At 35.0% G+C, this 15,967-nt stretch overlaps 1 protein-coding gene across 3 annotated transcripts in view; it reads left to right on the top strand.

Moving 5' to 3' along the window:
* The window catches only part of LOC132756376 (arf-GAP with coiled-coil, ANK repeat and PH domain-containing protein 2-like), an 83,400-nt gene that overhangs the window by 53,521 nt on the left and 13,912 nt on the right, over positions 1 to 15,967 (top strand). For all 3 annotated transcript variants that reach the window (XM_060747434.1, XM_060747435.1, XM_060747436.1), the window contains 4 exons: positions 10,379 to 10,476; positions 11,101 to 11,256; positions 11,452 to 11,566; positions 15,798 to 15,904. In XM_060747434.1, the coding sequence (XP_060603417.1) occupies positions 10,379 to 10,476; positions 11,101 to 11,256; positions 11,452 to 11,566; positions 15,798 to 15,904 (476 nt within the window). The remainder of the gene's footprint in view (positions 1 to 10,378; positions 10,477 to 11,100; positions 11,257 to 11,451; positions 11,567 to 15,797; positions 15,905 to 15,967) is intronic.

A 15,967-nucleotide genomic window follows, 5' to 3' on the forward strand; every position in this document is an offset into this window, starting at 1 on the left:
TTGCAATTATCATCCTCTTACTCATAGACACCACAGACACTGCTTGTTTGTAAACATAAGTTTAACTTTTGTATCAAATCTGTCCAATCACACCTTGTATCTGTTAAAGGCCCATTATGCTTCCCCCTGCCCCCCCCCCCCCTCTCTGAAATTGCATTGTCCACCATTCAGTGGGTATATTTTTAAAAATTTATTCCTAAAATTGGTGAATAGTTTCATTCAGATGGACCAGTTCATTGAAGATGTTTGGTAGGTTAAGGGTTGAGACACAACCACACTACTTGTAAGGTCATATTATGATTATATATAAATTTATATAAAGACAACGGGAGAATCCATTCTCCATGTACTTAAAATTTCACCTACAAGCAGGTACTTAAATTGTTTAACCACAAAACCTTCTACATCTTTATAAACAGTTGATCAAAGTTTCATCAACTCACTTTAGCCACTGGGAAGAGGGAAATGAAAAAAAAAGTATATAAGAAATACCTTAAGCATAGGCAATGAAACTGTGAGAGTACATAAAAAGGTTGGATAATTTGGAATATTAAGCTAAAAAATGGACCATAATTGTCTTTAAACACTAGTCAAAATATATTGACGTGCCTAAACTTGATTCTGAGATATTTTTAAACTTAGTTCTGGGTCAGAATCTTGCTTCCCGGCACAAAATAGCACAATATCTCATCATGCAGTACAATTAGTTGGATGTTTTTTCTTATTATGATAATAGTTCTAAAACAATTCTAATAGCTTTACAGTTAATTTATGAGCCTGTGCCACTCACAGGGGCTATAACTCTGGTAAAAAAAAACCCAACATTTATAGTCTTTTACATCCCTTTCACTGTGTAATATTGGCTTATTATAAGAATTTCTCCAGTGTTACAAAGGCTTAAAAAAACCCAACAACAACAATAATGATGGCTCAATAAAAAAAAATAGACATGAAAAATTGAATACAGTATTCTAATCTTGCGTAAAATTGGTAGTGACTGATTAATGCCAATTCAGCAATTTCAGAAATTTTGTCAGCGGGATATTGTGTATAAACGTGTGGGATATATGTTTATAGGAAAGTTGTATTTTCAGATGTTTTAATGTGTGTCTGGTTTGCAGTTTGTTTACAAAGTTGGTTGTTTGATCTAGGATTATAGGTGGAAATGATTAAATAAAAGGTTAAGACACAGTTAAGTTACTCTGACACTAAAGCTATGAAGTTATGAAGCTTGAAAGGGTGGGGGTAGAAGGTATGTGGAATACGGGGAGGGGGAGAGGGTAGGAAATTTCATGAAAAATTTATTGAAGGTTATTTATAATTACTAAGGCATCTGACTTCCCATCATCTGTAATGAACAGATTCTTCAATTAAACCAGTCTGACTTCTCATCATCTGTAATGAACAGATTCTTCAATTAAACCAGTCTGACTTCCCATCATTTGTAATGAACAGATTCTTCAATTAAACCAGTCCGACTTCTCATCATCTGTAATGAACAGATTCTTCAATTAAACCAGTCTGACTTCTCATCATCTGTAATGAACAGATTCTTCAATTAAACCAGTCTGACTTCCCATCATTTGTAATGAACAGATTCTTCTATGAAACCAGTCTGACTTCCCATCATTTGTAATGAACAGATTCTTCTATGAAACCAGTCTGACTTCCCATCATTTGTAATTAACAGATTCTTCTATGAAACCAGTCTGAGTCTTCCCATCATTTGTAATGAATAGATTCTTCTATGAAACCAGTCTGACTTCCCATCATTTGTAATGAATAGATTCTTCTATGAAACCAGTCTGACTTCCAATCATCTGTAATGAACAGGTTGTTCAATTAAACCAGTCTGACTTCCCATCATTTGTAATGAACAGATTCTTCAATGAAACCAGTCTGGCTTCCCATCATCTGTAATGAACAGATTCTTCACTGAAACCAGTCTGACTTCCCATCATCTGTAATGAACAGATTCTTCAATTAAACCAGTCTGACTTCCCATCATCTGTAATGAACAGATTCTTCAATGAAGCCAGTCTGACTTCCCATCATTTGTAATGAACAGATTCTTCGATGAAACCAGTCTGGCTTCCCATCATCTGGAATGAACAGATTCTTCACTGAAACCAGTCTGAAATTTTCACTTTAAGACTTACTTTTCATTGTGATTTCCCCTTTTCCAGATTTTTCACAGAATCACAAGTTCTTTGTCACTGGATTGATAAATCCCACTAGGAATGTCAGATAGAAAATATTAAATTTTTAATATACTTTTCATGGTTACAGAAGATCAGCTGGACAAGTCATTTGCTACCCTGGCTCCTCAACTGTGGTAGTGCAGGGACAGGGTGGGGGGATAGATTTTACCTTCCATCTGGCTGTATTGGTGGTTAAATGTGATGTTTCATTTGACACCTCAAATACCAGCAGCTATGTGTCCAACTTACAGTGCAGTGGCAGTAGCATTTAGCATGCAGAGTTTTACTTTTTGGCTGTTCTTTTACTGGGGGCTTTAAAAATTCAAAAATGAAATATCTGTGTAAGGATTAAAAAAAAGGAACTGTTAGTTGGAGTGGGAAGCTATTTCATTTTTGTATTTTCTGATCGCAAGATCAGTAAATACAAAGCTAACATCCACGGTCTAACACAAAATTTCCTAACAGACCTAACAACGCAAAGTAGTTCTCACTCAGAACTGCTTAAAAACCAGCAATTTAAAAGAAATAATAATTTTTAATGTAGGCATTTAACGAATTACAGTGCATTAAAAGTTTAGAGTAGTCAATAGAAATATGAGTTTACAATCACAAATTTCGCGGATGAATATCTTTTTTTACCCAATGAAAAATGTTCGGCTATTTCCGTAAAGCTTAATCAATGAAAATGCTATTTTTAGCTATGTCGATTACCGTAGTACACAAATAAATCTGACTGTCGAGTGGTGGAATATATACACGTCGTACTGTTTTGTCGAGAAGATTTTCGCTAAATTATTTTCATCAGTGTTTAAACAACAGGTTTATCGTGAACAAAATATCTCGAAATTAGTAAAAATTACAAACACGAAATGGAAATTCTCAAATGAGAATTACAATGTATTTGTTTTTATTCAACCTACATATGTATTACTTCACCGTGGTGCAGAGGTGTGAGAGACCTAAGGTTCAAATCCTAGTCAAGGCAACTTTTTTTTGAAGTGTCTTTTTTAAGGAAGTAGCCACGATATGGAAGGATAAAGTGTGGCTGTCATAAAAAATGAAAAATGATTTTTTGGTGCAACTCGTCATGCAAAATTCCATATGTATCAATCTCAAACTGTTATAGACGCAATCGCTGCGTAAGATTAATTATAGTATATAACAAGATATGTTTGTAAAACATGTATGCCCCCTATCAGCAGCCAATTAGTCATGTGATAAGGTTATTATGCATGACTTCTGACCCAGTGATCAAACAATTAATAAGGGTTATCAAGTATCTACTGGTCATGACCTTAACCTTTGACCCCTTGACCCAAAACTCAATAGGGGTCATCTGCTGGTCACGACCAATCATCATACAAAGTTTGAAGTTCCTAGGCCTAAGCGTTTTTAGTTAATTGATCAGAAACCGTTTTTTACCTACAAGGTCAATGTGACCTTGACCTTTGACCCCTTGACCCCAAAATCAATAGGTCATCTGCTGGTCATGACCAATCACCATACCAAGTTTGAAGTTCCTAGGCCTAAGGGTTCTTTAGTTATTGATCGGAAACCGTTTTAACATACAAGGTCAATGTGACCTTGACCTTTGACCCCAAAATCAATAGGGGTCATCTGCTGCTCATGACCAATCACCATGCCAAGATTGAAGTTCCTAGGCCGAAGCGTTCTTTAGTTATTGATCAGAAACTGTTTTTACTTACAATGTCAATGTGACCTTGACCTTTGACCCCTTGATCCCAAAATCAATAGGGGTAATCTGCTGGTCATGACAAATCACTATACCAAGTTTGAAGTTCCTAGGCCTAAGCGTTCTTAAATTATTGATCAGAAACCGTTTTTACTTACAAGGTCAATGTGACCTTGACCTTTGACCCTTGACCCACAACTCAATAGGGGTCATCTGCTGGGTCACGACCAATCATCATACAAAGTTTGAAGTTCCTAGGCCTAAGCCTTTTTAGTTAATTGATCGGAAACCGTTTTTACCTACAAGGTCCATGTGACCTTGACCTTTGACCCCTTGACCCAAAAATCAATAGGTCATCTGCTGGTCATGACCAATCACCATACCAAGTTTGAAGTTCCTAGGCCTAAGGGTTCTTAAGTTATTGATTGGAAAGCATTTTTACCTACAAGGTCAATGTGACCTTGCCCTTTGACCCCATAACCCCAATATCAATAGGGGTCATCTGCTGGTCATGACCAATCACCATACCAAGTTTGAAGTTCCTAGGCCTAAGGGTTCTTTAGTTATTGATCGGAAACCGTTTTTACCTAAGAGGTCAATGTGACCTTGACCTTTGAACCCTTGACACCAAAATCAATAGGGGTCATCTACTGATCATGACCAATCACCATATCAAGTTTGAAGTCCCTAGCCCTAAGGGTTCTTTCGTTATTGATCGGAAACCGTTTTTACCTACAAGGTCAATGTGACCTTGACCTTTGACCCCTTAACCCAAAAATCAATAGGGGTCATCTGCTGGTCATAACCAATCACCATACCAAGTTTGAAGTTCCTAGGCCTAAGGGTTCTTTTGTTATTGATCAGAAACCGTTTTTACCCAAGAGGTCAATGTGACCTTGACCTTTGACCCCTTGACTCCAAAATCAATAGGGGTTATCTACTGATCATGACCAATCACCATACCAAGTTTGAAGTTCCTAGGCCTTAAAGTTCTTTAGTTATTGATTGAAAACCGTTTTTGCTTACAAGGTCAATGTGACCTTGACCTTTGACACCTTGACCCCAAAATTAATAGGGGTCATCTACTGATCATGACCAATCACCATACCAAGTTTGAAGTTCCTAGGCCTTAAAGTTCTTAAGTTATTGATCGGAAACCGTTTTTCCTTACAAGGTCAATGTGACCTTGACCTTTGACCCCTTGACACCAAAATCAATAGGGGTCATCTACTGATCATGACCAATCACCATACCAAGTTTGAAGTTCCTAGGCCTTAAGGTTCTTTAGTTATTGATCGGAAAACCGTTTTTGCTTACAAGGTCAATGTGACCTTGACCTTTGACCCCTTGACCCCAAAATCAATAGGGTTCATCTACTGGTCATGACCAATCACCATACCAAGTTTGAAGTTCCTAGGCCTAAGGGTTCTTTAGTTATCACTCGGAAACCATTTGGTCTACGGACCGACGGACCGACGGACCGACAGACCGACGGACCGACAAGTGCAAAGCAATATACCCCCTTTTCTTCGAAATGGGGGCATAAAAATAAACTTATACAGGAAAATACATACAGATAGTCAGTATGATTTAGATTGCAAAGATCAGAAAATACCACAGAGGTTGCAGCCCTTTGATTAAAACCTAAAATTTATCAGCCATGTTTAGCTAGACTGACCTAATTAAGTGTTTTATTCTGGTGGCATAGGAAGTTGCATACAAAGATTTTAATACTTATCTTTTATTTTAATTACATGTACATGCAAAACGCAATCATCACAATCCTTTGTGTTCCAGGACATATTCCAAGAACTGTAACACTGTCTTGACTGAAGCAGTTTTTACTGCAGTTATGTCCCTTTGCATTGGTTAAAAGATAAAAAATATGTTGCCTTTAATCATTTTGCTTAAAGCAATTCAATATTAAGGGCTTGATGTAGAATAAAGTGTGAGTTACTTGGTGACTTTGATTACAATTTGAAGAATTCATGTATACTGAAATGTTTATTTTGTTAAAAAAATCACATGTTTTGTCTTCCCCTCCCAATTAATTCAGGGTGTACTGTAATAAATGTTTGATAATATGTATGCCCCAGCAAGTGTTTATTGTTTCAAACCTGAAAAAAATAAGATTTGTTTAACATGTGGTATTGACAATGTGCTTATCAGAAAATTAGCTGTAATAGCTGTTGCAGAATGCATGCAGTTTTAAATCTATGGTTTTAATTGATTCAAATTAATTTCTGCAGTCTGGGTGATAAGGTTCTACAAACAAATCCTTTCTTTGTGTTGCACCAATCTGAGAAACATAATGGTTTGCATGTGGTTTTAATAGGAAATTAATTTCTGTCAATAAATTCTTATTTAATTGTTAAAAATACCAGTTTATACAGAACAGAAAAAGTTTGTTATCTCGTGTAAAACCTCTAACAGTATTTTCAGAGTCATTAATGAAGATCACTAAGTGCAATAACTCTGGTATGAACTTTGACTGAATTACACCCCTTTGTAAATTTAATTAATTGTTTGTTGTTTCAATGTTGTTTTTGTTGTTGTTTTTTTTTTCCAAATTTTTTGTTGTTAATATTTCAAAGTTATATTTCAAAGTTTTTGGCAGGTGCTTAGGAGCGTGCACCCTCTGGACATAAAGTCAGAGTCTTTCAGAGGTAATGGAGTGTTTGGGGGGGGGGGGGGGAGTTAAGGGAGTGGGGGAATGGGTGATTAAGTACAGGTTTAGATGTTTGTCTCATAGATATTTGAGTTTTGGTTATGTTTCTCATCTTAAAGCAGCACACTTCCAGCCAGATTCATGCAATTTTCATGAAATTTTGAAAATGTATTTAAAAGTGAAATATTGTGAAGTAACCAAAAGGATTACAAACAGCACTCACAACCCATGTAAATTATCAAAAATCAAAAATGAGGTAAAAAATATTTTAAAAAGTCTTTACGCTGTGTTAGTATGGCAGTGGAAATATGGTTTTAAATACTAAAAAAATCAATCATTAATCGCACATAACATGTAAATTTTTACCGAAATCTTTAAAAAATATTACTTTTCCTAAAATATAAGTACATGTACATTTTTCTCAGGTTTGATTTTATTGAAATATATTTAGGTCATAGGAGGCATGCATATTTAAGACATCAGAAGCAAACTGGGCTAAGAGTTTCTTAGTTTTGTTTAGGTTCTTTTAACAATTAGACTTATCATCAATTAATTGGTTTTAGAGTTCTTGTTCTATTATACCCCTTTGCTTTAATTATAATTGTCAATAAGGAAGACCCATGCAAACTTATACATTTATAATTTGCTGTTTTTGAATACATACAAAGACAAGTTTTATTTGGCCTGTATGTCATTTATTTTTTCCAGGGCATAAGCTATACTTTTTACACAAAAATTGGAGCGTTAAAAAAATCTTCAATATGAGACTGGCAGGCAGATTGTCCGGATTTTTTTTTGCTACATTAACATCAAAATAATGTCTTTTTAATGTTACATAGCTAAGAAGATAAAATGTTTGTAAACAAAATAATAAATATCAGATATACAGAATATCATTCCATCAGTAGGGTGATGAAACTTTAAGTAGAAACATATCCAGTAATGTCTTTTTCCTTTTGCTTCAAGATTGGAAACATCTGTTTGTATATTTATATTGATTTTAAATGCTTGTAAATTCTCAAACAACTGGCATTTTGTTAAAGCAAAATATTACTGTTAATTATAATTATTATTTTCATCATCATCATTATCATTTTCATCATCATCAACATCATTGTCATCATCATCATTATAATCATCATTTTCATCATCATCATCATCATTGTCATCGTCACCTGTATCATCATTTTCATCATCAACATCATCTTCAACATCATCATTATTATCATCATCATTGTTATCATCATCATCATTGTCATCATTATCATCATGTTCATCATCACCTGTATTATCATTTTCATCATCAACATCATCATCACCATTGTTATTATCAGCATCATCATCATCATTATCATCATCATCATTATCATTTTCATCATCATCATCATCACCATCAACATCATCATCATCATTGTCATCATCATCATTGTCATCGTCACCTGTATCATCATCAACATCATCTTCAACATCATCATTATCAGCATCATCATCATCATTATCATCATCATCATTGTCATCATTATCATCATGTTCATCATCATAAGTATTATCATTTTCATCATCAACATCATCATCACCATTGTCATCATCATCATCATCATCATCATCATATATCATCATCATCATTATCATCATCACCTGTATCATCATTTTCATCATCAACATCATTATTGTCATCATCATTGTCATCATTATTATCATCATCATCATCATCATTCATCACCCATCATCATCATCATTATTATCATCATCATTTTGATCTATCACCCATCATCATATCATCATTATGTTCATCATAATTATTATAGAAATATTTCCAAGTTCAGTTTCCGAATTTAGATCACTTTGTTTCCAGAATTTTTTTTTTAGAATTGTACAATATGATTATACAATTTCCGGGATGTGTTTAAACTATTGTATAAACAAGTTAAGTTTGTGCTACTAGTATAAAGCATAGGGTCAGTCTGCATAAATGCCAATGCACAGTCTGACCAGGCTCAATACTAATGGCTGACTTACTTCCAAACTTCATCCTGATATCACCAAAGCATTCAGATACTTGGCTTCAGTGATGGTGGAATGTCCAAAATATGGAATTTATTTCACTCCAATTAATTAAGTAATTCAGTAGGTTTAGTGCTTTTAATGTCTTCTTCCAACAATAAAACATGAAAGTCAATATATCATAATACTTGTAGGTAGTGGTCATGAATATCAGACCTCTATGATAAAGAAAATAATAGACATTCATATGTATTGTTAAGGATTACTTACTTCGAACTTAGAGGCGTGTTGCAAATTTTTTATTTATTTTATATTTTTTTGGTCAATTAGTAACTGAAAGCTTAACTTTGGCTTGTTATCAAATCATAGCCCCTGTAGCCACATTGTATAAATGATGGTATTTTGTAACAGTTTTTGTTTTATTTTTGTTGGAAGATCTGTTGAAAATACAGTTTTTTTCCTGTTGAAAGTTTAAATTGAAAGGCTGATGAGTTATATTATGTCTTTAAGAATTGACGAATGCCAAGTATTCAAAAATACTATAAATTCAGAGATTGTATTGGCCAAATATTAAAAGAAATTCAATAAGCTGACACTTATTATACTTTGAACTGTTTTCTTGGTATGGAGAATGGTCATGACCAGTAAATAAACCCTAATGTTTTTGGTGTCACTAGGTCAAAGGTCAAGGTCACATTGACCCTTTTTACTGCAACTGTTTCCTACCAATAACTCAACAACTCATTTGCCCTTCAGTGTCCTCAATCATCCAGATGCATTGGTGTTAGCCAGTAGATGACCTCTATTGTATTGGGGTCAAGGTGTTAAAGGTCAAGGTCACATACACCTTGTATGTAAAAACTGATTCCAGCCAAGAACTCTGCAACTCATGGGCTCTTGGCCTTTAAACTTTGCATTGGTCGAAGTTGCATTGCAGTCAAAGCTTCATTGGTCTTGGCCAGTAGATGACCGCTATTGATTTTTAGGAGCTGGTGGCCAAAGGTCAAGGTCACATTCGCCTTGTTTTGTATCATATAGCTCAAAAAATGACTATGATTGTTGTAAACCAACTATTTTTAAAAGATAATTGCATTCTTTTTTCCCTATTGAAAAAACACTTACCATTACATTATCAGTTTCCCTGTGCTGTCATAAAGGTTACTTATACTACCCATTAAAAGTTAGAGGGGGGTGGCATATATGTCATGTTTGAAATAAATCTTTAGAGAGTTTACTCCCTTGTTTTAATAATCTGCCTTATATCAAAAAAAATTGGAGAGTGCTCTCTCTTTGCTTTGTCTATGTGATAACTTATAATTATGTATCAAGCATTTAAAATATCAATTAAGGCTATGTTTAACTACTGGAAAAGGCAACAGGCACCTTTTCTTTCAAGCCTTAAAATGTAATGTTTGTCCAGAAGATTTTGAGAAAATAAAATTTAATGAATAAGATGTAAATTTAAAGTCAGAAGCCACATAAAAAAAGCTCAAACCTGACCAACAAAGGTCACTTTTCATTAAAGACTATTGTTGATTATAACAAACAGACATCCAAATAAGAACTACATGTATCTGTCTAAAACAATGGTGTTAATTTTGCCCATATATGGCACTTGACTGTATCTCCAATCATCTTAGGTGTAATATATCTGCTCTCTATACAAAGCATGAAAAAAGAAGCAGTGTCACCTCAATTTAAAGGGGCTCTTTAGATATAGGCAACAGAAAAAAAGTGCAGAATCAATAAATGGAAGTACATATTTCTGTAAATGGGTAAATTTATGACCTGTTTGTATTTGTCTATTTTCAGGATGTTGGGTTTAAACCTGATGTTGAAGTGGAGAATGGTGTTCACATGGAGGGATATCTCTTCAAGAAAACAAAACATGCATTTAAAGCTTGGGTTAGGTAAGTCATTGTCATTATTGACAATTTTTTTTTTCTCTTCTTTTTGTTTGAAGTGTGCAATTCGAGTTTAACAGATTCTATGATGGCAGTTTATGGTGTATAAACTTTCTTTGTAGATGAATGAAAAATAAGTTATCAGTTAATCAGACTTAAGTAGTATAACCTTCCATTGGAGATAAATGAAAAACAAGGCATCAGACACTATTAACAAGACTTGAGGCATATAAACTTTCATTGGATATGAAGGAAAAATTAGGTATCAGTCAACCAGACTAAATGAGGCGTATAAACTTTTATTGGAGATGATTGAAAAATAAGGTATCAGTTAACCAGACTTGAGGCGTATAAACTTTCATTGGATATGAATGAAAAACTAGATATCCAATGAAAGTTTATACATCAGTCAACCAGACTTGAGACATAAACTTTCATTGGAGATTATTGAAAAATGAAGTATCAGTTGACAAGACTTTAGGCGAATAAACTTTCATTGGAAATAAACTCATCTATGTAGAAATAAAGAAAGAGAAAAAGGGTTAGGTCAAAATTTTTGAAATTGACATAAAATTTCATTCTTATAAGTGATATTGAATGATAAAAGCCCTCTGATAATTTTATATCTAGGCGATGGTTTTCAATAGAGGAAAATCAGCTGCGGTACCAGAAAAGATCAAAGGATACTTCTGTCACTGTTATGGAGGAAGATTTACGTCTGTGTACAGTGAAACCAGCTTATGATCTAGACAGAAGGTTCTGTTTTGAAGTGTTGTCACCAACAAGGTGCGTATGATTCTTATTTTAAACTTATTTATTATTAATTCATCAGATAATCATGCTTCAATGTTACTATTTATATTTTAAAATGATACTATAAATAGATGTGACATACTTCAATGTTATTATTTATAGAAGTGACATTTTAAAATGATACTATAAATATATAGCTGTGACATACATTAGTGTTACTATTTATAGAAGTCACATGTTACAAGCACACACAGAGGAAGAGTTTCAGACATGGGTCAGTGCAATACAGTCAGGGGTAACAAAGGCATTCAGAGCTGCAGAGAAACGAAACTCAGATGCTGGGGTATACCTTTCTTTTCTGTTTCCGTTATAAAAGTAAAGTTTAAAACTAAAGTAAGGTTCTATGTTTAATTTCATATATTTCTGAGTCCTTTTATAATTAAATGTATACTCCAGATAGGGGAAGTAAGGACTGGGGGATGGGGTTTCATTGCCCCTCTCTGGAATTAGGGTAGTATGCCAAAATCTCTTGAGATTTAGATATCTACTTTTCTTTTGTTGAAAATCACCTAAAAACTAATGAAAATCACCCAAAAATAAAACTCATGATGCCCCTGCCCCTCTGGTAAACTTCCAAACATTATCTCTGGGATATGCATTACCCCTAGTCTAAATTTTGCAATCCCGCCTGGAAAATATTCTTGATCTGTGCCCGAGATATATTTGTATAATTATTAGAACAGCACTATAGGTCGAAAAGATCAACTTATAATGTTTTGCACCTTTCATTTCGTTATTCTACTGTATATTTGCAGGCAATTTTACGGCCACTCTTTCTTTAAATGGATGGAAAGAAATTAAAACTAGTTTGAAGAACTGTTTACCATAATGAGATAAAAAAATAACACAATTCAGCAGAAATGTTGATAATGATCAGTTGATATTCAGAACTCAACTTGTGGCTTTCTCCTATCAAAATTGACCCTGCACCCACAGTCACTTATTATGCCCCCATTTCGAAGAAAAGGGGGTATATTGCTTTGCACTTGTCGGTCCGTCGGTCTGTCGGTCCGTCGGTCCGTAGACCAAATGGTTTCCGAGTGATAACTAAAGAACCCTTAGGCCTAGGAACTTCAAACTTGGTATGGTGATTGGTCATAACCAGTAGATGACCCCTATTGATTTTGGGGTCAAGGGGTCAAAGGTCAAGGTCACATTGACCTTGTAAGCAAAAACGGTTTCCGATCAATAACTAAAGAACCTTAAGGCCTAGGAACTTCAAACTTGGTATGGTGATTGGTCATGATCAGTAGATGACCCCTATTGATTTTGGGGTCAAGGGGTCAAAGGTCAAGGTCACATTGACCTTGTAAGCAAAAATGGTTTCCGATCAATAACTAAAGAACCTTAAGGCCTAGGAACTTCAAACTTTGTATGGTGATTGGTCATGACCAGCAGATGACCCCTATTGATTTTGGGGTTAAGGGGTCAAAGGTCAAGGTCACATTGACCTCTTGGGTGAAAACGGTTTCCGATCAATAACAAAAGAACCCTTAGGCCTTGGAACTTCAAACTTGGTATGGTGATTGGTCATGACCAGCAGATGACCCCTATTGATTTTGGGGTTAAGGGGTCAAAGGTCAAGGTCACATTGACCTCTTGGGTAAAAACGGTTTCCGATCAATAACAAAAGAACCCTTAGGCCTAGGGACTTCAAACTTGATATGGTGATTGGTCATGATCAATAGATGACCCCTATTGATTTTGGGGTCAAGGGGTCAAAGGTCAAGGTCACATTGACCTCTTAGGTAAAAACGGTTTCCAATCAATAACTCAAGAACCCTTAGGCCTAGGAACTTCAAACTTGGTATGGTGATTGGTCATGACCAGCAGATGACCCCTATTGATTTTGGGGTTAAGGGGTCAAAGGTCAAGGTCACATTGACCTTGTAGGTAAAAAAGCTTTCCGATCAATAACTTAAGAACCCTTAGGCCTAGGAACTTCAAACTTGGTATGGTGATTGGTCAAGACCAGCAGATGACCTATTGATTTTGGGGTCAAGGGGTCAAAGGTCAAGCCACAGTGACCTTGTAGGTAAAAACGGTTTCCGATCAATTAACTAAAAACTCTTAGGCCTAGGAACTTCAAACTTTGTATGATGATTGGTCGTGACCAGCAGATGACCCCTATTGAGTTTTGGGTCAAGGGGTCAAAGGTCAAGGTCACATTGACCTTGTAAGTAAAAACGGTTTCTGATCAATAACTTAAGAACCCTTAGGCCTAGGAACTTCAAACTTGGTATGGTGATTTGTCATGACCAGCAGATTACCCCTATTGATTTTGGGATCAAGGGGTCAAAGGTCAAGGTCACATTGACCTTGTAAGTAAAAATGGTTTCTGATCAATAACTAAAGAACGCTTCGGCCTAGGAACTTCAAACTTGGCATGGTGATTGGTCATGATCAGCAGATGACCCCTATTGATTTTGGGATCAAGGGGTCAAAGGTCAAGGTCACATTGACCTTGTAAGTAAAAACGGTTTCTGATCAATAACTAAAGAACGCTTCGGCCTAGGAACTTCAAACTTGGCATGGTGATTGGTCATGACCAGCAGATGACCCCTATTGATTTTGGGGTCAAAGGTCAAGGTCACATTGACCTTGTATGTTAAAACGGTTTCGGATCAATAATAAAAGAACCCTTAGGCCTAGGAACTTCAAACTTGGCATGGTGATTGGTCATGACCAGCAGATGACCCCTATTGATTTTGGGGTCAAGGGGTCAAAGGTCAAGGTCACATTGACCTTGTAGGTAAAAACGGTTTCTGATCAATTAACTAAAAACGCTTAGGCCTAGGAACTTCAAACTTTGTATGATAATTGGTCGTGACCAGCAGATGACCCCTATTGAGTTTTTGGTCAAGGGGTCAAGGTCATGACCAGAAGATACTTGATAACCCTTATTAATTGTTTGATCACTGGGTCAGAAGTCATGCATAATAACCTCATCACATGACTAATTGGCTGCTGATAGGGGGCATACATGTTTTACAAACATATCTTGGTTTATATAGACATATACATATGTAGGAAAACACATTTATGTGAAACTACAATTCTTAGAGTATTTTAGGCCTCTACAAAAGTGATATACATGTATATCGTGCTGATGGGGTCAAAAATGGCATTTCCCTGGGTTTATTAAGATGACAGATTAATATAGTAACCATGCCTTAAAAAAATCTTCTGCTCCAAAACCACATTGCCAAAAGTATAGTCATTTGGTATGTAGCATCACCATGTGGTAAACAAAGTCTTCTTGATGTTAATCATAATCTGTGATAAATACTTGCCTGCCCAGTAACTTTTTATGTCTGTCTCCTTATGTGAAGTTACAATGCCCAAAATTTAGATATTTTTGCATTTACCATTGCCGAGTGGGCCAAAAGTTACATGATAAATCATTAAACTTGGGGTGAAAAAAATGGATCCACTATAGGGGCCACTTTGATTATGTAGAATAATGTAGTAACATAACTTCAGAAAATTTTCTATTCATAAATTGCAATGCCCAGAGTTTACATTTTGTATGCAGCATTTTCTCGTACTCTGCAAATTTGCCAGGAAAAAAAACGGAGGTGAAGAAAATTTTATTGGGAGTCTATGAAGTGAAATATACGGTACAACCTCGGCAAAGCAAATTATCCTTTAGGAGACAACTATTGTGATTCATGATTTTATATAGATAAGTTATTGCTTCTCTCATGTCCACTCTGTTGAGGTTGTACTGTAGTTCTTAATCCATGCAAGCAAGTTAACAACAGAAATAAAAAAAATATGGTAATAAAACATTAGATTTAAGTCATATTTTTAATGTGAACCAATCATTTAATATGCAAAAGGATAAACTTCAAACATTATCAATTATCATGCAAACAGATAGATATTTTTTTTCTTGCTTGAAAATGCTTTGAAAGTGTAACTGTGTCTAGACATGTAAATTTTAAATCAACAGAGTATGATGTGGTACAGATTTCATGAAATGTTATTACCGCAGATATTGAGCATGTTTTCTTGATAATTAATTAAAGGGACTTCACTTAGGTTATTTGACATGATTGGACTGGAAATGATTTCTTAAATCAATGTTTGATTTGATGTATATCTAGGCCAATAAGTTGTGTTTAACATTTCAGATCATCAGCTCTCTCCGTTTTTTCCAGAATAGTTATTCTTATTGTTAAAAATGGCCCAATTTGAAAAGCAGTGCAGTGCTTTTCACTCAATTCAGACTTAGAATAACACAAAAATATGATTTTTTAATTTTTGTCTGAGAATATTTCTTAATTATATTGCATAACTTTCTGTATCAAGTGCCCCAGCTGATCCATATAAAAATTGAATTTTTAGGTTTTTGGACCTTATTGGGGTTCCTTTAACTTTATTGAATTTTTAGGTTTTTAAGTTTTTGAACCTCAATTGAGTTCCCTAACTTTATTAAATATTTATGTTTTTAGGTTTTTTGAACCTCAGTGGAGTTCCTTTAACTTTATTGAATTTTTATTTTATTACAGCTGAATGAGAGCACTAGCAGTAGTAAGGGAGGTAACTCTACAAGTGATTTGTCGGCCTTAGATAGTCCTGCCCCAGAGGCGGAGAAAAAGAAATCTAAAGCACAAATGTATGTTGTAAAAGTGATTAATTAGAATTACATCTTAACGGTGTTAAGCTACCACACTATGTA

Source organism: Ruditapes philippinarum, unplaced genomic scaffold, assembly GCF_026571515.1.
Source record: "Ruditapes philippinarum isolate M1 unplaced genomic scaffold, ASM2657151v2 ctg2280_1_1_1_1, whole genome shotgun sequence".
Taxonomy (NCBI): Eukaryota; Metazoa; Mollusca; class Bivalvia; order Venerida; family Veneridae; genus Ruditapes; species Ruditapes philippinarum.